Source organism: Micropterus salmoides, unplaced genomic scaffold, assembly GCF_014851395.1.
Source record: "Micropterus salmoides isolate LMB-PRFRI ecotype aquatic unplaced genomic scaffold, ASM1485139v1 Ms_hic_scaffold_5, whole genome shotgun sequence".
Taxonomy (NCBI): domain Eukaryota; kingdom Metazoa; phylum Chordata; class Actinopteri; order Centrarchiformes; family Centrarchidae; genus Micropterus; species Micropterus salmoides.
The window spans coordinates 37,107,080-37,131,818 of record NW_024044237.1 but is presented as its reverse complement, the minus strand read 5'-3'; the positions used below and the strand labels follow the sequence as shown (position 1 = coordinate 37,131,818).

Genomic DNA, 24,739 nt, shown 5'->3' with positions numbered 1-24,739 from the left:
CTGGGTAAGAAGCCGTTCTGTAAATGTTGTTACAGGAGTAACTAGAGTTGTTTTTCAGGGGGGGTTCCTTGCAAACAAACAGAACTTTGTGAAAAGAGAAAATTACAAGTTCCTCCAACAGGAAGTGCAGATTTTCACTCTTAATCTACAAATTAAACTCGTTAAATAGCATCAGTCTGTTTATGTTCTGCACATTTTACACAAGTTATTGTGTTGAAAAAAATCTAAATCCTTTTTTGGGAAACGTAGGAAAATAATCAGTGAAGTAGAAGAGACCAGAGAGAATAAAAGGTCAAAGCCGATGCCTTCAGGCAGTCTTTGTCAACTTGTAAGGCCAAAACCCGTTTACAACAAGTTTACAACCATAAAAATGGATCAACGGCAGTAATGAACTATACTGTCTGTGTAGACAGTTCAGTTGAGCTTATTTCTCTGTAACACGCTAACAGCCTCGTGTTCCTGAAGTTTTCTATCCCGATTTTTAATTAGACAAGAATCTAAACAATTAAATAAAGCAATCATTTTGTTTGCTTGTGTTAGCATGGGAATTCCATGAGGCTTTGGTAGCACAGCAGTGGCCAAGCCAATGGAGATATTGTTGTTGAACGCAAACAAACTGGGGCTTCAGTTCATGGTACATGATAGCACTAGCTAGCTCTGCCATTGATTCTTAGCAGCGGACAGACACTTAAATGTTGCTGACCGAAAGCTGGAACAACAAACATATCACTAGACGTAAAGTCCTCTTTGAGCAGATATGATTTGATTACATGATCGTTTTCCAACCTAACAAGTTGACAAAGACCAACAGAATTAAAGCTGGATGTTTGGTGACGTACATTTGGGTCTTGTTTCTCGGGGGGTGTAAAACAGATTTCACCCTGTCTCGTGACTCCAGAAAGAGGCTGTTTGTCATTTTAGATCTCTGTACTAAAGTATAAAAAGTGCAGTTAAAAGCCTGTGGAGTCTGGAATGTGAAGAACAAAACGACCAATGCTTTTTAGCAGACTTTAGTAAAGTAAAACTTTCCTTCGAGTTTATGGGAAACGTTTTCCTGCTGTAGGAACCTTGTTTTCTTCTTTCGGACATGTTGTTCAGTTGAGCAGATTTCCGGCGAGCCGGCTGCCGTCTGTTGCAGACAGACGCTCAGGAACCTTCAGCAGAGCAGCGTCTCACTTTAAACGTCTCCCCCCCCTCCCCCCCTCCCCCCCCTCCCCCCCTCCAGGACGCTGGCTCGGTTTGGCACCAAAATCGAGTGTTCAGTCAACAGCTGTGACCACGCTGAAGCTCACCGTCAGTCCAACCCCAACAGGAAGTCCGTTTTTTTGAAGCTCCTCCCTCGTGGCTGATCAGAGTTTTTTGTCACTTTTTTGTTTTTACTTTATCGTTGTCCGTAACAGGAGAGTTTTGACCTCCTGGTGTTTGCATGAGCGGTGATGCCTTCAGGGACGGTAAGCTGTCAACATCTGTGTTTCGTGTGTGTGTGTGTGTGTGTGTGTGTGTGTGTTATCTATAAATCTGTGTAGGAACAAAATATAAAGTTGTGGCATGTTTTACATTAAGAATTTAAATGTTTTTTTTCCAACTTGTGGGGACATTTGGACATGTCTGTTCGGGACAGGAGCCAAAAAGATATTTGAGCTGCAATCAAACTGTTTACGAAGATTTGAGGCAGATTTGTAATCTCGCTACCTGCTCCTGCTTTTTTTGGCAGATTTTGACATCTTCAGTGAGACGAACCTGCCAAATTATTTACAGAGGAAACACCTCCACCTGACTGTGTATCTGACACTCAGGCCTGCAGCTGCTGTTAAACCACTGAGGTCATACCTTCTGTTAATCTTAGTAGCTTTAAGTTTTAATGGCTCTGTTGTGTAAAAGCGATCCGACTGTTTACTTGCAAATAGTGTCAGTGACTGTCGCTCACAAACCGCAGATACATTTGCTTCATTTTTATTTAACTCTCGCAGGCCCGTGCACGATGAGTCACAGCTGCGCCGCTTGTTTTTAAACGTGCCAAAATAAGTGAAGAAACGTTGCAACAGCAACTTTATTATTTTGAAATTTAGGCCTCGGCTGTGGGGCAGAAAATGATCACAGGTGCCATATTTGATTAAGTATATAACAGTAGTAATGATAGTGTGTAAACACACTTATTAGTAATTTTCTAACCAAACCAGAGAAAGATTATGGCCTCTGATTGTATCTCTAGTAATACCAAATAAAAAGACTTCTAAAGATCATCAGGTACATGAAAGGTTGGAGTTTGTTCTGCTCGCTCAAATCTACAGACGGACTCTCATAACCTCAATTACACATTTCATTATGTCCCTTTCTAATGACTCTGAAGCCTCTTGAATCTTCCAGATTAATTACAGCTCATATTTCTTCTCCTGTTGCTGAATATTTACCTCACATTAGTGGTACAAAGTTGGCCTTGTGGTGCATTCACTGTCTGCCTGTTACACACGATTGTTGCTGTACGTTCAGGACTTTCTATTGATATCTATAATTTAGAAGAACTTTAAAATTTTTAGCTAATTATTTGCAGCAAATGTTTCCAACGGGACTCTCACTGTAGTTTGTAACATGATACAAAAAGGCATCAGATTTGCTTTGTTTGCGGTCCAGATTAAATTGTTGGCCAGTCGTTTTTTACTTAGAAGACAGAAAATATTAAAATGTTTGCTGCAACATTTTAATTGGCAGGAAGAAAAACTGAACCTGAGCCTTCGGCCAAACCCGCCCACATGAGTCTGATTGTTGACACAAAATGTGAAGAGGCGTCTGAACGCACCTTTAAAGTTATTTAGATGTCTGACGTGTGTTTGTGTTTGTGTGCGCGCTGCAGTCTAGTCGTCGCTGATGACGTCCACGTCCTCCCCCCCGGGCTGCTGTGTGGCTGCTCTCCAGCGGTTGATGTGCTGACTGCCCTTCCTCTTCTGCTGAGCTTCTGGAGACTCTTCCTCCAACTTCTGACGCTTGTGCTTCGTCCTGCGGTTCTGAAACCAAACCTTCACCTGCACACCGACAGAGAGAGAGACAGGTGTGTCTTAATACAGGTAAGAGTTCAAATACATCAGATGCTGTGAAACACCTTCGTCACACCTCCTCCTCCTCCGCACACTTAAACAAATAGATATTTTTCTCTTAGAAAAACTAAATAACATTTATCATAAACACATAATCCTGAATTAGCTCCTATACCTCTTTAAATCTCAGACGCTTATAAATAATTAAAATCTATTAATGCTATTACAAATAATAGTAATACTAGTACAATTATTACAGCCCTCCTCGTGCCATTACAACCATTCACTATTATTATTATTATTCTTCACTACTGCTGCCACGAATGCTGCACAGCTATTACAATTAGTTACTACCTACACAGCTTGCAATCAGCAATTACTTTTAACACTTCCTGTATTTACTGCAGTTATTACTAGTTATTTGGTATTGTACCAATTACCAAAGTACACACTTTGTACACTTTACATGGGTATTTTCATTCTGGAGACTTTCTACTTTTCTCTTAACAGCTAAAGTTACGTTGCGGAAATCTGACATGAATACTTAAAGGAGACCTATTATACTGCATTTCCAGTCCTGTATTGTAGTTCTGTGACTTCTGTGTGACAGGCAGCTTAATTAGCTAAATCATTTTCTGTCTTGTACTGGCTCTTCATTTCAGCCTCTGTCTGAAACAAGCTGTAGATGCTCCTGTCTCTTTAAGGCCCCCCCTCTCTTCTGATTGGCCAAGACCTGAAGCATGTTTCCAGGCTGTTGTTGCTGGGCAGAACAGACAGACTGAGCGTTGCTGTGCCATTAGTGTGGGAACACATTACCATATATGGAACAGAGTAGAGTAAATACTAGTAAATACTTTAATCTCAGTATTTGAAGCTTTGTTTAACATGAACATCCAACATTGTGACATTTTAGATAAAATATAGAAAAGCATAATAAGTGTCCTTTAAACAAATGAGCCGATCATTGTATTGTAAATATGTTGCACTGTTGCAGATAAAACAGTTAAATAACATTTTTCAAAAGTTACACACACTCACTTTAACACCCAGAGTAGCCACTCTGCATAATGAGTACTTTACTTTTGATACTCAAGTACAAATATACAAGCATCAAAATGTATAAAAGTAGGTCTTCGTGCAGAACTCGGACTTTCAGTTTCTTGTGCATTAGCACTTTTCTTTAAATACCAGTGTATTTCTACTACTGCTACTCCCACACATCATTTAGAACTATTAGCACTACTGTTTGGAATCAGCTGAACTGCTCCTTCTGCTACCGCCAGTAATGATCATAAACGTGCTTCACAGTGATTTAATATCTGTACGCTGGTAAAACATGAATCCGACATGCAGAAGTGTTCAAACTCGTCCAGCAGAGTCCGGTCTGCAGACGTGAGCGTGCTGACTAAGAGCTCATGTTGCACAATCTGTCAGAGTGATATGTAGTAGAAGTACTAAGTGTTTTTTTACTGCAGTAAAATTAAGAAGTACAGAAGTATTAACAACAAACCTAAGCTCCATCCAGAGGTGTTGTATGTAGCACATCATAATATATTACTGTAAGTAAGTATTACTGACTCCTCAGCAACTTTATATTCTGTCTAACCTTATATTTTATAAACTGATCATGTATAAAATCTTAAAGTAACTAAAGTTATCAGATAAACGTTAAGTAAAAAAAAGATTCCCTCTGGAATTTGGTGCAGAAGAAGTAAAAGTTACTATAAAATGGAAATACTCTAAGTAAATGTACTTAGTTACATTCCACCACTGCAACGCGTCAAACGAGACTAAAACATTTAAACTGGAACCATTTAACTCAAATAAACCGAAGGACTGGTGTGTTTAGTTAATAAACATTTGGTAGTACTTTACAGCTGGGAAATATTTTGATGAGGTAATTATTCTAAGTAATAAGCAAGTAATAACATTTATGTAACAGGGCTAAAGACAAAGGGTAAGACTGGGGAAACACATTTAAAGACGGCAACAAGGCAAAAGTTTTTAGTAATATTTTGGTAGTAATATGGTGCATTTGACTTCATGCGGCGCAGCGCCGACTTAACATAATGCATGCTGGACTTTGAAATTGCGTCCGACTTCCACCGGCGCTGCAAAACGTCACCATGTCACACGACCGGAACAAGGCGGCTGCAGGCGCCAAGTCCGGCGGCACGAAGTTGGACCCTTTTGCCTGATGTGGAGCGAGATCAGTCGTTGTTCTAAGCTCACGCAGGTAGAATGTGTCTGACTTGACGCCGCTGTTTTTATTCCCAACGAAAACCCTTACACAGAAACTACCAGAAATGAAACATAATGTGTACAGTATTACCCCAAAACTAATGGGAATGAAAATTATTTTCAGCACTAAAATATGTTCATCACTAATTTACAAATTACACTGATAGTAGCCTATAATATTGTGAAAACATCACCACATTACTGATGTAACCATTTTATTGGTAGTTTACCATATTTGTACCAAAATATTACTGTAATACTACGCTAGTTAAATGTTTCCCCATTATTACCCTGTTACCGAAATGTCAGTCTAATATTCCCCAAATTGTCACTACTTTGGTAATTAGGTGGTATTACTTCATAACCTTTTTCTTATCAAGCTATTACCATGTTATTACAGAGCTGTACTGTAACTCTGAGTTGTAGTGAAGTAGATCTATAAAGCAGTATAAAATGGAAATACTCAAGTGAAAGCACAAGTACCTGAGTAAATATACTGTATTCCTGATTTCTGTCTGTGGCGGATTAAATAAAATGAGTCTGTTTTTTCTCCTCCTCCTGGATCAATGCCCTGAAATGTCTTAAACAGGAACGCAGATTGCTCGATTACTGTTGTCTATAAAAAGTGCAATGATTGCAAAAGCTCTAATTTACGTCAGATTAATAACTGCTGACGGCTGTGATTCTCTGCTGATTGATGGATTGCTCTCCTCCTCTCTTCCTGTCCTCTGCAGTGAAATGAGCTCATAAATAAATCTGGGATGATTCACATCGTTTCGCTGGCGTCAGGACTCGTATCGCTGTGGCGACACCCGATGACAAACGCTGTCAATCATTCCTGAGAAAAGGGGCAGGGAGCGTCTCGGAGCTGACTAACCGTCGACTCACGGTCCCTCCCCTCCACAGTCACTGGACCGCCGCCAGCTGCCTTCAGATCATACCTGAGCTCATCCTGAGAAACACGAGGACATAACGGAAGACTCGCCGGAAAGCAGCGATGTTTCAGCGCTGACGTTGCTAAGCAAGGCACTGACGCCAGCAGAGTTGGGGGTTTAAATCCCGGGAGGTTTGATGTACACTTAACTACTGAGGAATCAACTGCCATCATTTTTTATTTTCACTATTTCATATAAGTTTTCATTTCAGTGAGTAAAATTTTATTGAAGTTACTTTTTTAAAGTGGTCATATTATGCACATTTTCAGGTTCATAATTTTATGTAAGGGAATGCACCAGAACAGGTTTGTGTTTGTCAGACTGTACATCGCTGCATCGTGTGTTGAACTCTCCATTTTAGCTACCGAGTGAAGCATCTCATCAATCACTCAATCTTTGTTGGGAGTTTCACATGTGCAGTACCTAGTTAAGGCCTCTAGCCAATCAGAAGCAGAGTAGGGTGGGTCCTAAACACAAGGTTTAGCTGTACATGTTCCCAAACCTGCTTTTAAGTATAATTTCTACTGAAAGAATTCTTAATATATAAAATTCAGAATATCTGTGTTTGAGACTATATTCCAAATTAATTAATTAATTATTTTTTTTACTGACTTTCACTGCAAGTTGTTAACTTTTAGTTTAGTTTTATATATTCAGTGTAATTTGTACAATGATTTCTATACTATCAGCTGGGGGAAGGTTCAGTTACGTTAATTGTGGTAAATGTTAAAAATTCAATAAATAAGACTTTGACAGTCAGAAATGCAGTATTTTTCATTCATTCACAATGATATTCATTCGTATTTTATGGAAAATATCTTGTTAATTTTTTCTGGACAATTTATATTTATCCATTCAGTCATTAATTCATTCATATTTTTATATTAAAATATTTGACTGCATTTGACTTAATACATTAAATAAAAAAATTAATATAAAAACTGATTATAAATTGATTCATATTTTCTGGGAGAAATTGCAATTTTTTGTTCTGGGCAAAAGGTTTATTCACTCATTCATATGTCATGGAAGAAATTGTAGATTTTTTTGTTTAGTTAAACTTTCTGGAGATTTTTTATTATTCCATGCATACATCAGTCATTCATTCACTTATTCATATGTCACGGAAGAAAGTCATGTTTTGTTGAATTAATTTAGGTATTTATATTAACAGAAACCATAATCAATTATTCATTCATGTTTTCTGGAAGAAATTGCCATTTTTGTTGAACAGCTTTTTTTCTGGGCAAAAGGTTTATTCACTCATTCATTCAGATGTCACGGGAGAAATCGTAATTTTTTGTTTTGTTACGTTCTGGACATTTTATATTCATCCATCTATCATTCATTCACTTATTCATGTGTTAGGGAAATTAACACGTTCAGTTTAGCAATTTTTCCAGACTGTTTTTGTTCATGCATTCATTCATTCACTAATTCACTCATTTTAACTTGTCATGTTTTTAAAGAAAAATTAAATCCATTCATTTAGTCAGGTTTTTACAAAGATGTCATGTTTTGTTAATCAGATCTTATCATTCATTCATTAATACACATTTTCTGGGTGAAATTGTCATTTTGTTTAGAAGTTTTTTCTGGGCAAGAGTTTTTAATCTTCCATTCACTCACTTATTCACTCATTCATATGTCACAGAAGAAATTGTCACGTTTTATTGAATTCTTTTTTGTATTTATATTATTATATACCATATATAATCATTCATTCATTTTCTGGGAGAAATTGTTATTTAGTTACTATCTGGACATTTTTTAATTCATGCACATACCCGTCATTCATTCATTCATATTGTCCGTTTTGTTTAGTTATGGTTATTAAGCCTATTACTTATCCGTATTGTTGGTTTTGGTTACTTTTAAATATTCCTACCCACAGAACTGATTATGAAACATCCACTTCCCATCATGCTCTCCTACTCCCCCCTCAGTTTCCCATCGTGCTCTCCTGCCGCCCCTTCCCATGATGCCTACCTGCGTCTCAGTTAGACACAGACCGCTGGCCAGCTGCTTCCTCTCGGCTCCGACTACGTAGTGATTTTTCTCGAAGGCTCGTTCCAGCCGCAGCAGCTGAGAGGGCGAGAACGCCGTCCGGATCCTTTTAGGTTTCCTGGAGAACGGACCGTGAAGCAGCAGGTTCTCCGGACTGCTGTCGTCCCCTGAACACAAATCCATCAATACAGTGATTAACACAGAAACACCCGCAGCAACCGACGGGCCGAGGGGAGAGGATTCGATCATCAAAGACAAAAGACATGATTACTGATACCCACACACAGTCACATCCATTTAGGGTCAGACAGTGGAACAATTATTGAGACTCAAAACTGAAATTTGAAGCAAATCGTGAAGCTGTGTGCAAAAAGGGGCGCCGGATTTGTTTGGTCTTATTTCCACACTGACAAAACCGAACCACAATGACCTCATTTTATCGTGCTTTTATCAAACCGATTGTCTTTTTCTTGCTGGCATGGTTTGGAAATCTGTACTTAAAGAGCAGAAACGGTCTGAACCAAATTGTTAAATGGTCTCGTAGGCTGGTTGGTGAGTCAGGACAGTTAGAGCAGATAACTGGATCATTTTTAAATGATGACTCCCATCATGTGCACAGTGAATTTCAGCTTCCTCCTTCTAGACGAGCATTTAAGTTCAGAACAAAGACGTATAAAAACAGCTTTGCGCAGACGGAAGCAGAAGCAACATTAATTAAATAATAAATAATTGTATGTGTTTATTTTAGTGAGAATTTGAACCGCGAGTACTTTTATTATGTTCATCTACTCTATAGTGTCTGTGTTTGTCTCTAAAATGTGAGGATGACGTGTCCGCTGCAAGATACATTTACTTATTGGTACAAATAAAAGTAACCTGCCCCTCGGTCGGATCAGCGCACCGGGAGGCTACTGCAAACGTTTCCACAGATTCTATATTTTGTGAAAACAAAAAGAAAGAAATAAACAAAATGAAAAAGCCCAGAGCCTAAAAAAGATGCCAACAGTGAACAGGAACTCTCCAAACCTTTAGGACCTGAACAGGATGTGCGTGAGGAGAAAAGTAACAGCTGCTGCACAGCGCCCGCGGGCCGTCACGTTTGAATGTAAACAGCTACGATAGCCGCTGAACTCTGACCTTTCGACCGACAGCTGATCCGACCAATAGGAGCTCACATGTTCCTTTCACAGCCTCCAGCAGCCAATGAGAGCCCGCGCTGTGAGGAAGGGCCGGCCCCTGTTATTTCCCGGGCAGGCCGAGCTAATTGCAACCAGCTGTGCCGATGACTGGCACTTTCTGTAGCCAATAAGATTCTGCAAATAACGACATCCAGCTTTAAGGAGGAAGTTCATGATCTACCAGCAGAAACACGTCTGCGTCGAGCTGCCGGCTGATACGGAGCGACGCAGCAGCAGCCGCCTGCCGCCAAGGGGCGGGGCTGTTTTAGAAAAAACACGCTGAGACACTCAGAAAAACCTGTGGAAAAGAGTCGTGTTTCACGGTACTGGTATGAAGTTTAAACTTGGACTAGGTAAGGCTTTCTGCTGCTGTCTGCAGGCATTTTCAAGCAGAAACAAAAAGTATATTAGTTTTAGTTTGTTCAAACTGATATTAATCACTTCCAGTAGCTCGTCCAGTCAGTCTGACTTTTGGGTTAAACACTACAGAGTGTTTCTTTCAGAGAAGCCCAAAACCAGGCAGATACTCCAGATGGTTCAAGAACTGCATTCAGTTTACTCTGGATCTGCCCTGAAGAGGCGTTCTGCATGACTTTTACAGGAATGGCAGGAGGTTAAGCGAGTTTAACAGTATGAAACCAAAAAATATATATAAATCTCTCCCCTTTTGGTTCATACTTCTTCCTCAAAGTTGAACACGAGAGCAGATCTGTTGCTGGAGCAGAGAAAATCTCACCACTTTCTAAACTATCCTCACGTTCAAGGTCTGAAAGTCAAACCGCTGCTCACTATTGTTAGAGCGTGCCATCAGAGGCAGATTTGAATACAGACACAGAAACGTGTGTTTGTGCGGTGTTTGCTCTGGGTTGTCTGGTTAATCTGATCAAACACCTCGTGTGTGTTTTGTTGCAGCAGATATTTGCGCTTGGATCTGCAGTCAAACCGCAGCCTGAAGTCTGACTCAGCGTTTCAAAAACAGACGCATCTACGCTCATATTTACTGTTCTGGTGCAACGTATGTTAATGACACGAGTAATTAGTTCCTTTTTTATTTTACCTACTGACGTACATATAAATAGGGATGAAATAATATGAAGAGCAGAGAGAATGTGTTGCTGCTGCTAGACGACATCCTTCTTTATCCATCAGTTGATGTGAGCCAATCAAAAGCGTCTTTGAATATGAATCACTTACAAGAAACCAGTAAACTCATTATAACTACCTTATTATAAATATGACTTATTACATCGACTCCTTGTTTGTTTCAGGGTTGATTTTAAAAAAGGCCCCGGAACAACCTGCCCGAGGAAATCAGGGAGTTTAAGTCTCTTCTAAAAACACACTTTGATCATAAAGCGTATCCGGATTTTATCTGAGCCGCCTGTTCATCTTACTGTTTTTACTGGGGGTTATTTTATCGTTCACTGTGTCATATGAAGCTATTTTTAAGTACTAAGAGAAGAAGAAACCTTTTATTGTCACATACATGTGAAATTCATTCTCTGCATTTAACCCACTGGGCAGCCACTGGGCAGCCACTGGGCAGCCACTGGGCAGCCACTGGGCAGCCACTGGGCAGCCACTGGGCAGCCACTGGGCAGCCACTGGGCAGCCACTGGGCAGCCACTGGGCAGCCACTGGGCAGCCACTGGGCAGCCACTGGGCAGCGGGTACCAGCTCCATGTATCAGTGTCTGTCTAATGGCACTGACTGGAGGAAACCCACGCAGACACAGGGAGAGCATGCAAAGGCCGGGATGACCGGGGTTTGAACCCGCGACTTGCTGTGAGACCACAGTGCTATCCACTGGACCACCGTGCCGCCCACTAATGTAATACTAATAATAAGTCTTCTATCTTCACTGCCGTCCGCCTGCTCAGGACCTTATAAATATTTTTGAGAGCTTGTAAACGTCTTGTGTATCTGTTAATCTATTTTTAGTTGTTGTTGTTTTTTTTATATTTATTACCAGTTCCACATAAGTTTAAAGCCTTTGGTGGTTTTTAGTTTTGTGGTTTCTCTTTCTTTTCCTGTTCTCTGAAGGCAAAGCAGGTTTTATTTGTAGAGCAAATTTCAACAACGAGACAATTTGAGTGTTTTACATGAAACATAAAAGCAACATAGGGCGATGTGAAAAGACATATTTTAAAAAGAGTTAAACAGTGAAAGTAATATATTAGTCAAAAGTCTTACATTTGATTTAGTAAAACACAGCAGCAAACAGAAAAGTATTCAGCTCTGATTTTAAAGAACTGACCTGCAGCTTTCTGGGAGCTGCTGCTTACAGGTATAAACAACTGAATCACATTGATGTGTCTGTTTTTTATTGTGTTCTTTGATCCATTTTCTTCTTTCTTTAAGCATTATATTCTCTGTACTTGTCACCTGTAAGCACTCTTAATGTAAATGACATTAGAGCTGAAACGACTGGTCGATTATTCAACTGAATTTAAAATAATTAAGTGATGAAATGTTTGAATCACTTTTCAGGCAGCAGGAATGGAAAACATCCGCGGAAACCTGCTTCTTAAAAATGTGCAGATGTTTGCTTTTCTTTTTAGAGAGAAAACTAAATCACATCATTTACTTCAATGTAAAATAAAATTGCTTTGCCTTGTTTTACATGTCGGAGCAAAGTGCTGGAGTTACTGTACTTAGCAGAATTCAGTTTGACATGCAAAGCACAGAAAAATACAAAAAGTATATAAAGTAGTGCTTTTAATTAAACTACTCAACTTCACCTCAACTAAAAACAACATTAAAACCCCCTTAAGTTAATAATTCTAACTACGTGAAGACTTTTAATTCAGATACTTAAGCCCATTTTGCTGCAAGTACACAAGTCAGTATTTATCTGTTGTGGTACAACTCATTTAACTTAGGTGGATTTAAAGTTTCATCACCGAGATGATTGCAGGTTTAAAAAAAACAAAACTGATTTGTTTATCCGACGTGTTGAAGTGCGGTCGAGTAAATCTGTCTGAGCGACACGCTGCCGGTAAAAACGGACGTTGTGTTTCTCTTTGTGTGCTCGCTTTTTAAACCCACATGCAACAACATCGTCTTTATTTTTCAGACCGTTTATTGAAATAGCACGAACATTTTTTCAATATATTTTACATAAAAACAAATCAGTGCACGAGTTCTGCTCAACCGCTGCAGCTCGGCTGAAAGGAGACGCAGCCGCCGACACGAGGCACGCAAAAAAGTCGGTTGATCGGCGGTTTCGAGGAAGACAATGATGGCGTGCAGAAAGCAGACATGTGCCCGCGCCTTTATAATCCAACGTTAGCGTCTAGAAAGTGATATTCATATGCAAACCTCGGAGTCTGGAGCCGTGACTGATGGAGGTTACCGGGCGTCTCAGAGGAGCTCAGCTTGCAAATGTGATGGTTGATTTCTGTTGAATGTCAAATAAGTCGAGATGCTCTAATGTAACAATGGCAGAGAGCTTTACAGGGAGAGGTCAGAGGACACAGACGCTCTTCTCGTGGATTTGGTTTCGTGCAGCGGTTGAAGATATTTAAGAAATCGAGGCGGCGAACGCTCTGAAACAAACAAACCAACCTTCCCCTGAAAAGAAAAATATGTTCATCTAACTGAAAGAGAGGAAGTGCTCATGGAGACGCTAGTGCACTTTTTCACCGAGCAAGTCACAAGGTGCTCCAATAATTAATAAGGCTAAGCAGCAACAATAAAAAGATTATTTTTGAGCGTTCCACAGAGTCTGGGCCACCGCTTGAAATGCACCTTTAGTTTTCAGACGGGGACACAGAACAACTAGTAGGCCTTGGTTTGACCTAAGTGGCCTAGTGGTGGTTTACAGGTGGAGCAGGTCTGAGATGTACCCGGGTGCCTGACCGTGTGTCAAAAGGAGCACTCTGAAATGAATCCTGAACTTGACGGGGAAGGTGAAGACAGGACAAGTCCGGTTATGCGACTTGTCCGGCTGGACCTGGTCTACGGCCCTGCAGCAGCGTGCGGAGAAATAATCTGCTGCAGGGAAACAGCTGTGTGTGGTACAACACCAAACTGTCCGTGTGTCAGGATCTTTCTGATGCCCGACTCCTCCAGCTGAGCCACAGCGTTCGCCTGCACGCACATAAATACATCTTAAAGTCATCTGTCTGTTGATGTAGCTGCACTCTGTCTGTGCGCGCTTTATACTCTCAAGCATACTGTGTATCTGCACAGAAAAAAGAATTCACCCTTGTGGTGCAATACAGTTACCAAGCGCAATTTAGCCACAGTGCAACAGCGTAATGATGCAATGCAACATCTGAGACCTGTATGAGTCAGTACAGCAGTGAGTGCTTGAGGAGGATTTACTTCAGAAAAGATCAAACTGATGTCATCGTTTCTTTGGAGCCAAGAAGGAAGTTTAAAAGTCGGCGCTCAGCTTCAGTCTGTAATGCTAAAAGTCTCGGTGCAGTCAGGGACTCAGACCTGACATCAAGATGTACACAAAGTCAGCCTGAAGAATACATCAAGGATTAAAGGACTTGTGTCTCAGCAGGACCTGGAAAAACTCGTTCATGCATTTATCTTCAGTCGACTCGACTGCTCCGTGTCTTTCCGGGTCTCCCTGAAACATGGATGAGACAGCTGATCCAGAACGCTGCTGCTCGAGTCCTCACTAAGACCAACAATGTGGATCACATAAGTCCGGTTCTGAGGTCTTTACACTGACTTCCTGTCTGTCAGAGAACTGATTTTAAAGTCCTGCTGTGGCCCTGTGTTGCTTTTATGTTTCATGTAAAGCACTTGGACTTGCATGGTTGTTGAAATGTACAAATGATCGTCCAGATCCAGTTTAAATCGAACTTATGAGGATTCAAACTACAGCTACTATTCTCCTGTCTGAGTAGCGATGTGAAGAAACTCTACTGAACAAACGCCGTCATGAACACGCTGGCAGCTTGTGCTCAGATCCTGGATTTCCTGAACGCACACGAGCTCACCAAAACAAACAAAAACAACCCAAACCAGAGTTGTTGCTTCCCTCCAACTTTGACCCCCAGAGGTAACCTGTTGTTACTTCTGAAGGCGGCATGTTTCAGAAGTCTGTAATGACCTTTAGTTTGAAGCTTTTAACCCTTTTTAACAGCAGCTGACAAAACTGGAAGCAGGTAATGACAGCATGCTGCGGCCTAATGACAGTAAAGCCTCCTCACACTCCTGAAGGCGACAACAACAGATGCAGGTTCACACCTTTCTGTCCTGTGCAGAAGTTAAAAAACAACTTTAAACAGTTCACAGGGCTCTTGTTCAAATGACTCTGCGCTCTCATTTCTCATTTTCAGCACTTTAAACTCTTTTTCTTTAGGAAACTTTTCCAACAGGACAAATCATCACCACTTAGATGATAAATGGAAATATTCTATACGTCTTGTGCATCATTTCCCCCAAAATTCTACCTGACAGATTTGGAAACTTTTGGATCTGGCCTGGAGAGTTTGACCAAAGTTTTGCTTGCAAACATCGTGAGTTTCTAAAGAGGAGTCCGGTGTTTAAAGAGCAGAAAAAGGTGAACTTTAAAGCAGGTTCAGAAACAACAGAACAACTTTCTTTGCTTTTCATTTCAGACTCTGTTCATTTGAGTTTAAACCAGCTCAACCAAATCTGCGAAGACACATTGCTGATCCACCGGATGCCAGCTGTTTCGTCATTTCCTACTTCGCTTGATTATGTCAGACAAATAAAGCTGACAAAAAAAAAAAAAAAAAAAAAAAACTACAAAAGCCCGACAACGTCCAGTCAGGCAAACTGCAGGAGGGAAAAGGTTTCCTCGTAAACTTTAATATCTGTAATATTTCTGTCTACATAGATTCATGTGCAGTATCGTATGTAGCTACAGTTAATCTTAACTGAAAGTTGGTGAAAAGACAAAAGAATTACTTTGTCGGTTCAGGCGGTGCGGCTAATGCTGCTAATGCTAACAACCCCAACTCTTCTTCTACTGTCTGTTACACCAGAAACATCACTTCCTGCGCTAAAGGCGCCACAGAGTAACAAAGAGTAAGTCCAACATGGACGCCTGATGATTCACAGTGCAGCTACTGAGGACATGAAGAGCAGGAGGAAGAGAAGAAAGAAGTGGGGAAAGGAGAAGAAGCCAAAGCAAAAGTGGCAAAATAAAACGTTGAAGGTTCCCTGTGGAGTTTTTGACCTCCAGTAGTGCTTTCAAGCGGTTTTATTTATCTGGTGCACAAGAAATGCTCCAGCAAGGAAGAAAAGGACGACTGCAATCTAATAAACATGGATGTAAACAATTCTGGATTTTAAATAAATCAGCTTTGCAAATGTTTTTTTCTGTAGTGAGGAAGGAAATCGTCAGAGCTCAGGGGTGCAGACAATGAGTTTCATTTTCTTTACTGGAAAACACTCCTGCTCCTCCTTCACTGAAGAGGAGGAGAAGAAGGAGGACGAGGACGAGGACGAGGAGGACGACGACATGTAGGAGAAAAGAGCAGTGGACAAGAGAAAAGTGAGGAATATTTTCATGTTTGTGCAACTTTAACAAAACTAATTATAGTCAGAGAGAAACTCCTGAGAACAGGGAGGAGGAGGAGGAGAAACAGGAGCCAAAACTAAACATTCATGTCTGTGTGATGTTAACAAAACAATTCAAAGAGAAAATCCTGAGAAGATTTTCATTGTCAGAGGAGGAGGAGGAGGAGGAGGAGGAGGAGGAGGAGGAGGAGGAGGAGGAGGAGGAGGAGGAGGTTAGTTGGGGCAGATGGCTCATCAGGTTCCCCTGGCACTGAAAACAAGTCCAGACCTGTCTGAGAGTGTGTGTAAGACAAGAAAAAGCAACAACCAGGACATGATGACGTTACGAAGAGCAAAGACAGAAAGAACACTTCTTGTCCGGCGGCCATGTTGGAGGTCCACAGTTCAGTTCTGGTTCCGACCAGCAGCGCCGAGTCGTTCGCATTTTGTTCCTGTTCTTCTGCGAGTGTCGTGCATTTACTCAGGGACCGTACTGAAGAACACATCTGAGGACTGCCTTGGGCGCTGGCGTTTAGCGGTGGTCTTATTTTTGTGCGATTGCGCGGCAGCTCAGGGACAGTTCAAGTCCAGAAGCCAGAGCGTTTGCTGTTCAAGTCAGCTGTTAGCCAAAAAGCTAAAGGAATAATGGCGAAGGAGGGAGAGAGGCGTTCTGCCCACAGCTGGAAGTGTCACCATTATTGTGTCACAGTCTAAGACGCAAACAACTTTGTCGTCCGTTGTAAACTTTGTGCAACCGGTGAAAAGCTTTCAGCTGAGAACAATTATACATTTGATTTACTGAAGCATCTGCAGAAGCAGCACAGCAACGTGAAACTTGTAGAAAGAAACTCGAAGCGCTGAGCGGGAGGAGCTCCTGGCGACGTTTGATGTTCCGTTAACACTGATGAACAGCAAACGTCGTCTCTTCCAACGAGTGCATGCACCTCTGGCAAGAATGCTGCTCTTGTTAATGCATGTGCAGAAAAACAGGAGTACAAAAGCTGCGAGTGACTTTTATAGTTATAGTGAATAGTTAAAAAGTCGGGCAAGACTTGCTTTGTTTTTTTGATTCATAGCCAGTCTGGTCTGAGAGGCTCCTCAGGTTAATTACTGTTCCAGGAAAGTGGATTCAAATCTAACTGTACTGCTTTCCTACCTAACTTTAAGCATTTCACACACCGCTAGCAACAGCTCAGCTCCGTTACTGCGTCCCTGCAAGTTCAAAACGTTTCAACCGCAAAAGGCAGAACAATCAGAAAGTGTCAACCGTCAGCCGAAGGATTTCTGAGTACACGGAGGCAAGAAAAAGTCTGCAGAGCTCAAAACTCTGCTGCTTTTCTCATGGAATCATTATTTCTATCTGCTCGTTTTTCAAATCAAGCTGCTGTCAAAGAAACTCAGACACTTCCTGCAGATGTTTCACATTAAAAGCTTCTCACAAAAAGGGAAGTCCTCGTGCTTAAAACGAGTTCCAGCGAATGTTGGGGGAGTTTTGAACCTCTGCTTTTAAAGTTTAACTGTAAGTCCTTGAAGCGCTCAGTGTGAAGGTCAGCTCTGCAAACGTAGTTGCTGATAAAAAGCCCTGAGCAGCTACTGAAGGAAGAACGGTCAGATTGTTTTCGAGGTGAAGGATCAACTTTGATCCTCAGCGGCCCGGAGTCCCCTTCAAGGACCCCCGGTTGTCCCCAGACCCCCAGGTTGAGACCCTCTGCTAAGTGGAGGCTGTCAGCTGCTTCCAGCTAATGAATAAAAATGTGTCTGAGTGAACGGAGGAGCAGCAGACTGTGAGAGGAAGAGGAGGAGGAGGAGGGAGTTAATGGGATCACCTGTGTGGGAGAGAAGCGACAGGTAACTCAGCTCTGTTGACACTGTTGCTGCTTGGATGCACCGCAAATCTACCAGAGGAAAGAAATCTCCCTTTCAGCCTGACGTCTCCTCTTCCTCTGGGCCGTAGAGCCCCGCTGTCAAACACTGTCCTGCTGCCCCAAACGCACCACGCGTGGATTCATCCGCCGCTGAAAATAGTCCCCAACAAATGCACTATTTCTACACAGTTGAAGCTCTTTTTTTAAACCTTAATCACAGTTTTAAAAACAATTTGATTTCTCAAAAAACAGCGGTTTGCCATAATTAGGATAACTGGACAACTGCATGCATTAAAAATAAATAAAATACCGGTTTTGAATGTTGGATTATTGAGTAATGTACCACCGATGAGGGATCTTAATAACTGAGACCATCTCAACAACAACAACCGGCTGTATTATTGCATTTATGGAGAAACAAGATACATTTCTGATTATGGTACAAATGTGGAAAACTCACCACGCCCTCATACCTAAACGACAAAACACCTCGATTGTCAAGTGTCCCAAAACGACGTGTACGAATGTTGGAAAGTACAATGACATAACTCAGGACTTTCACTCAGGAGACCGAGGTTCAAGTCCCGAGTAATAGAAAGTCAAAGGTGACGTGTTTTAACGGTAAGTCACATGACAGCCCTGTAGGATGTCAAGTTATGGGCCTGTAAAGCATGGGAGTTCATTCGGTCAGAGCAATATTGATGAATATTTTTTTTCATATTTCAACGTTTTTGAAGATTTATGTTATTTTGAATGTGGTTGTATGGAGAGAAATATTAACGTTCACCCCGTGTTAAACGTCATGTGACTTACGTAACATTCCCAAGGTCTGCACACTTATGGACCGGTATCGTCACCTTTTGACGTTTAGGTATGAGGACGTGTCGAAATACATGGCCGTTCCCCAACAACATCATGTTATGAGCGTTGGCCGATACCAGACCAGGGACGGGCGTACCGGACCTTCAGTACCTTACGTAAGTCGCGTGACGTTTAACGCCAGTAAACCTGAAGCGGTGGTAGGTAGGTAGGTTTGTGTCAAAACATCTACAAGTAAGTAAGTCCTGTACAAAACGTTATTTAACTTAAAACATGTCACCTTTGACTTTCGTCCAAAATTTTGTTTTATAGAGAATAATCTATAAATAATAATAATATAGGTCAGGAAACTCTAAATTATTCCATCAGTTGAGCCCTAAATTCATCCCCAACATTAAATATTTTTATTTAAGTTAGGCAAGTTTTTACTGACCTATGTAGTTATTCCCCAAACTATGATCATTAAACAAGTAGTTTTGTTGCCAAAACCAAACTGCAGCGTTTTGCAACTATAATAACGTGCCCTTTCAAAACGCTAGGGTTTTATTTTGAAAGTGTAACCCGGACGTTGCATACTTATAGTTGCTAATGTTCCTAACTTGACCGCGGAGCCATAAACATCTAAAAACGACGCTAAAGGGGCACCCAGGGCGTTAAAAAGCGACGCCAAAGGGCCCAAGCGTCATATTTGGTGTTTTCAAAGATTCAAAGGAACCAATGAGCTCGGAGCTGAGACTTCCGACATTAAGTTTCAGATTCTGGATTTTTACACAAATTGATGTGATTTAAAGAAAGTATTTTTACAGCGTCTGTTTGTTTGTTTTGGGACATAAAACTGTCACATTGTGGCTAAATCATTAAGTTTTTAGGTGAAGACTTGCTCCGGTTCAGGAAAGTAATGGTTACGGTAAATGTTCCTGAAAGTGACACCACTGTAGACATTTAAAGGTTCACTCAACTTAAAGATTGCATTTGTTTCAACTCACAAATTAAAGCTGATATAAGTGCAGTCTTCTAGTTGTCTCAATGTTGGTTTTTTTTAGTGGTTTAAACTTTTTAAAAGCTTGTTTCAACTTATAAACAAATATTTTACTTTATCAATGAAAGACAAACTTCCCTTACACATTTCTGCATTATTCCAACTCACAGTTTCAAGTTTAAACAAATTAATCACATTTCATTTCAATTCCACACGTTTAGGTTTACGTGTTCTAGGCCGTTGTCAGGTCCCACTAGTCTTTTCTTGTTTACCCGCAAAGTGTCTATATTTAAGTAGGAATTTGAATACATGACTAATCTACAGCGTATAATTAGTTGATTAAGTCCATGCTTTAACTTTGCCATGATTTAAAGAAACAGTTTCTCTCAAACTCAAAAGACGCAGCAACTATTTTTTCCCCTCTTGCTTCCGCCCACCGAACACCCGCCTTTTAGTTCAATCACCACGTACATATCTGACAACAGAAAGAATTACTGCAAGTTTAACTTTCCATATCTCACTCTGTTGAGTTCAAAATCCAAAACTTGTCGGGGCTCTTTGAGCTAGAAAGAAGTAGTAAGTGGACGTAACTAAATGTAATGATTTATAGCAATCAAGCTGATTCTTTTCATTCTGGATCAATCAGCTGATTATTTTCTCCATTCATTGATTGTAACCCTTCTGTAAATAGTGAGAAGTTGCTCAGAGAGACTCCAGTCAGTCCAAACCTCAAACTGATCAAAAACACGTTAAAATAATTTTAAAAAAAGCAGCAAATCTTCACATGAAGTGTTTTTACATGAAAAAGGTCATTTTCTGTTAATCTAATAGTTCCAGCTGTAGCTGTGTAAACAGTTGGAGTTAAATTTATAACTAATCATCTTTTATAAACTCTTCGTGTGTAAAAATCTGACTTTGTAAAGTAACTGAAGCTGTCAGATAAATGTGGTGAAGTAAAAAGTCCAACATCTCCCTCTGAGACGGAGCAGGAGGAGAAAATACTCAAAGAAAGTACAAGTACCTCTAACCTGTACTTAAGTAAAGTACTTGAGTAAATATACTTTGTTACTGTCCACCACAGGTGTCTGCAGGTCACCTGCTGGGACGGCGTGCAGCTTTTAGCTTCTTTTAGCTAACACGCATCCTGCTGGGACCTTGCGGCCCCGTTTGGGTCCACAGCCACAGATTGACAAACTTACATGTTATGATTTCTCATCCTGGAAGCAAAGCTGATAAATAAACGTGTTAATGACTAAACGACGAATAAAGCAGGTATACAGGTGGTTCTAAGTATTATTAATGTTGGGGTTATGACATCACTGCGCTGTGAGAAGCTCCTGTTTCCAAAATGTCAAATGTTCACGAGCGAAGAAGCAGCAGCCCAGTTTAACAAGCTTCAGCTCATTTTAGACATTTATTTAGATTAAAAACTTTAATCTGAAAAATCCTAAATCACCAAATAAATGTGAGATACGTGGTTTCCATTGGAGAGCATCAATGAGTAAGATTTTATTATTTTATTATTGCTTTTGTTTTCCAGGACAGAAAAAAAAAACTAATTAGAATTTTATTTATCGTCTTTGTGTGTAATTTTTCTACATAAGGCCGTCTTTATTATTCTCCTCATTAAAAGAACGTCATGATATTTGTGGTCTTTAAAAAAAAAAAAACAACTATGAGCTTTTTTACTATTTTCAAACTGATCAGTCAAAAAAGAGAGAAAATCTGCTGATTAATTGAAAATGGAAACAATGATTAGTCTGAACTCACAGAACTTTAAAGTCTAGTGGAGCTCTGGAAGTCAGATCAGTTTTTGATCCAAGGTTTTAAATAGCTTCTTAATTAAGGAGGAAAACTGGATGTTAAAGGGTTAAAACGATGAAACAACCCAAAAATATCTTCTTCTGTTTGACACAATAATCTCAGCTCATCAGGAAAGATTTAAATTCAGCCTCTGTTTGGTTTTCAGGTGAAATATTTATATATACTCCAAAACTAGATCATGTTTTTTCTTTAATTAATTTGTAATAGGAATTTTTTATTTTTCATCTCAGCTATTCATTTCTTTTTATAAACGTTGCATTATTTGTTCCTTTTTAATCATTTTTATTTAATGTAAGGATCATTATTCTGTCCAACTCTCATTTTTAAATGAAGGACATGAATAGATCCGATGCTCCGCGGGGTCGCGGCCCACATGTTGACAAACATTTTATACAATTTCTGAAATATTTCAGCTAAATCATTTTTTACTGGCTGTAACTTTCTCTCTGACACGAACTCTGCTGCGGCGACGGTTCATCACATAAATAAATATGTTATTATAAATCAAACTGAAAAACAACAACAACAATAATAACAATAATAATAATAATAATAATAATAATAATAATAATCAGTCACCAGGCTAGAAAACACATGCTGAAGCGCACGTGCTTCCCGTCACATCATCATCATCAGGATGATTTTATTAAATCACAGACGGGTTTAAATTTATTTTAACAGCAGAATTATTAAATAAAAATCTCGCAAACTTCAGAATAATGAAACTTTTTTCCTCGTCCATAATTAAATTCCAGCTGGATCTCTGTTACTATTTTTAAATCATGTGATGATAAAGTTCATTGTGATGCAGGAAACTCTGATCTAATAGCCTATTTAGATTTTCTGTTTCTTATAAACCAAACACAGCCGGCGAACAGCGCGGGAAGCTCCAGGCTCTTTAAATAAAGTTTTTCTGAGTGAGCGCGCTTAATTAGCAATAAAACAAATAAAACCACGGCAGAGGAAACGGATCGATGATTTTCTTTCTCAGCAGCTGAACAAACTAAAAACGACAGATCCCTTAAAAGTACTTTAAATTGTACTTTTTAAATCAGCTGCAGCAGCTTCGCCTTTAACGTTACTTCACGTTTCTTCTTATTTTAATGAGAATGTCAAACGGAGTCTGGTAGTTTCAGTAAAGATCAAAATAACATACAAACGGCTAAATATCAAGCAATCGCCGAGGGAAACGGATTTCTTATAACGATAGTAAAGGAACTGGACTTTTCTAGGCCTCCAAATGTGTTTTAGCTTCATTACTGAGCTGCATTCTCCCGAGACTGCAGGAAATAACAGAATAGGCTCGTGATATCACGGGAACCAAAATGATATCTTATAAGATATTATTATTGTATTATATTAAATAAGAAGTGTGTATGGGGGGGGGGCAGTTATTTCCTCAGAATACGAGAGAAGCTTCAATCAGGATGAAAATAAAATGGAGCACATAAAAAGAGAAGAAATCAACAATCTAACATTGATGCTGTGTTGATGAGCTGCACAGAGACACAGAGTGTAAAAAAGCTTCAACAGGAAACCCTTTGTGTGACGGCAAATAATGAACTCCTCCAATAACAGACCAATAATAAGAAATAATAATCATAAACCAATCGATTATCAATCACAGTGCACCCTGTAAAAACTGCAGTACAAATAGGTAGTACTATTACAATACTGCTAATATTACTCATCATAATGAGGCTTTTTATTATCTTTAGAACTGGCACATTAAAATATATATATATATATAGTACTACGAAATTAATATAATAAAAACATTTAATGCAAAATAATAAGAAAATAAGAGTGAAGCTGAAGAAAAGTGATATTTCTGGTGGGAGATTTATATTATTGCAACTCTCTCTCACACACACACACACACACACACACACACACTATAATCAATCAATTAAAAAAGATATTTGATAGAAAATGCACAGATGAAGCCCTGAGGGCTCAAACAGAAGCAGAAAACATCAGCACCCCTCCGCCCGCTCACCTTGGAAGCGGTGTCCCAGGTACCGGCTCCGCAGCACCCACGGGTAGAAGCTGAGCGCGTCCCGGTGCTGCGGGCTGAAGAAGCTCTGCGGGGGGATCTGAAGCGGGTGCAGCGGGAGCCCGCCGGGGCTCTGCGTGTGCGTCCCGGACTCATGGAGCACCATGTCCGGCCCGGCCGAGTACAAAGTCCTTCCGCTGCTCCCCTGGAAGCAGGAGCCGAAGACCCCGGCGGCAGGGTGCAGGGACTCCGGGAACCTGAGCGCTGTGGGCCGGATGGGCTCGTCCCCGGAGCCGCCGCCGCTGTGGCTGACCGCCTCCTTCCCGACCAGAGACTCTATGGTGAAGCATTTCTTGTTATTGCTGTGCTGGAACATTATAGGCACCTGGAGCTGAGCAAACGAGGAAGATGGTGAAGATATTAACAAATCGGCTTCCAGTCAGTCCAGTTCCCTTTGGACTCGGGGAGCTTAGATTCCCAGCTTCCCCCGGAGAGCCATAACTCCCCCCGAGAGTCCACCCGTGCGTAAAAAAGCCGTGCGCGAATCCTGATTTTCTGCACCTGGAAGCCGGTGGAGGCTCCTCTCACCTGCGTCCGGGGCGGTGTCTTCCTGCCAGGTCTTTACTCCTGCGCGTGCACGATCCAAATCACAAACTCCTCTCAAAGTCTCCGGTCAAAGTGCAGCGCGGATCCTCCGAGCAGCAGCCGGGTGTGAGCAGGGGGCTGCGGGGCTGCGGGGCTCTGATCAGTCGGTGTCTCCTCACGCCTCCTGCCGCCTCATGCTGCAGTGTGAGCCGGGCCGGGAGTGTCTGTCCGTCAACAGGCAGTGCAGAAAGATACCTGCCCTGCCCTCCCCGGCAGAGGTGCGCCGAGCATGCGCAGAAGCAACCTTTCCGACAGCCATTTTGTTGATCGAGTGTTTAAGGAGGAGCGTGTTGGGGATGATGAAAGTGAAGTGGATGACTGACAGCTACGAGGAGGGGCAGGCTGATATGAGAGTCATGATGCCAAACTTAATCATCGATCAATAATCAATCATCTTCTCAAATGTCCTTTGATATTCATAGAATGTTGATAGTGAGTTATTAGTGACAGCTTTCACAATCATTTTAAAAATAGCCTATTCTAAAAAAATATCTTGCAACAAGAAAATAAATGAATTTGAGAATAAGAAAATGCAATTTAAATATATAAGAAACAAAGGTGCATTGTCCCAAAAATACAAGCAGCTGATTGCTGCATTATATTTCCCCCTGCCACCTGAATTTTGTTTCCCTTTACATAAATAAAACATTTCCACCAGATATTGGTGCAAAAAATACCTCCAGAATGCAGGAAATGATGTGTTTAATGCTCAAAATCTTCTGGTGG

At 40.7% G+C, this 24,739-nt stretch overlaps 1 protein-coding gene and 1 long non-coding RNA gene across 2 annotated transcripts; one reads left to right on the top strand and one right to left on the bottom strand.

Moving 5' to 3' along the window:
- The first annotated feature begins 1,312 nt into the window (after window positions 1–1,312).
- Window positions 1,313–6,971, top strand: LOC119888672. Its single transcript, XR_005441919.1, has 3 exons — window positions 1,313–1,451; window positions 2,852–3,062; window positions 6,008–6,971. It is a non-coding gene; the product is annotated as an uncharacterized LOC119888672 (long non-coding RNA).
- emx3 (empty spiracles homeobox 3) lies at window positions 2,677–24,166 on the bottom strand. The gene is made up of 3 exons (XM_038699358.1): window positions 23,372–24,166; window positions 8,198–8,382; window positions 2,677–3,020 (listed from the first exon to the last, which is right to left on the bottom strand). Exons 1-3 carry the CDS (start codon window positions 23,742–23,744, stop codon window positions 2,853–2,855), a joined length of 726 nt encoding a protein of 241 aa, XP_038555286.1. The 5' UTR covers window positions 23,745–24,166; the 3' UTR covers window positions 2,677–2,852.
- Window positions 24,167–24,739: the final 573 nt, after the last annotated feature.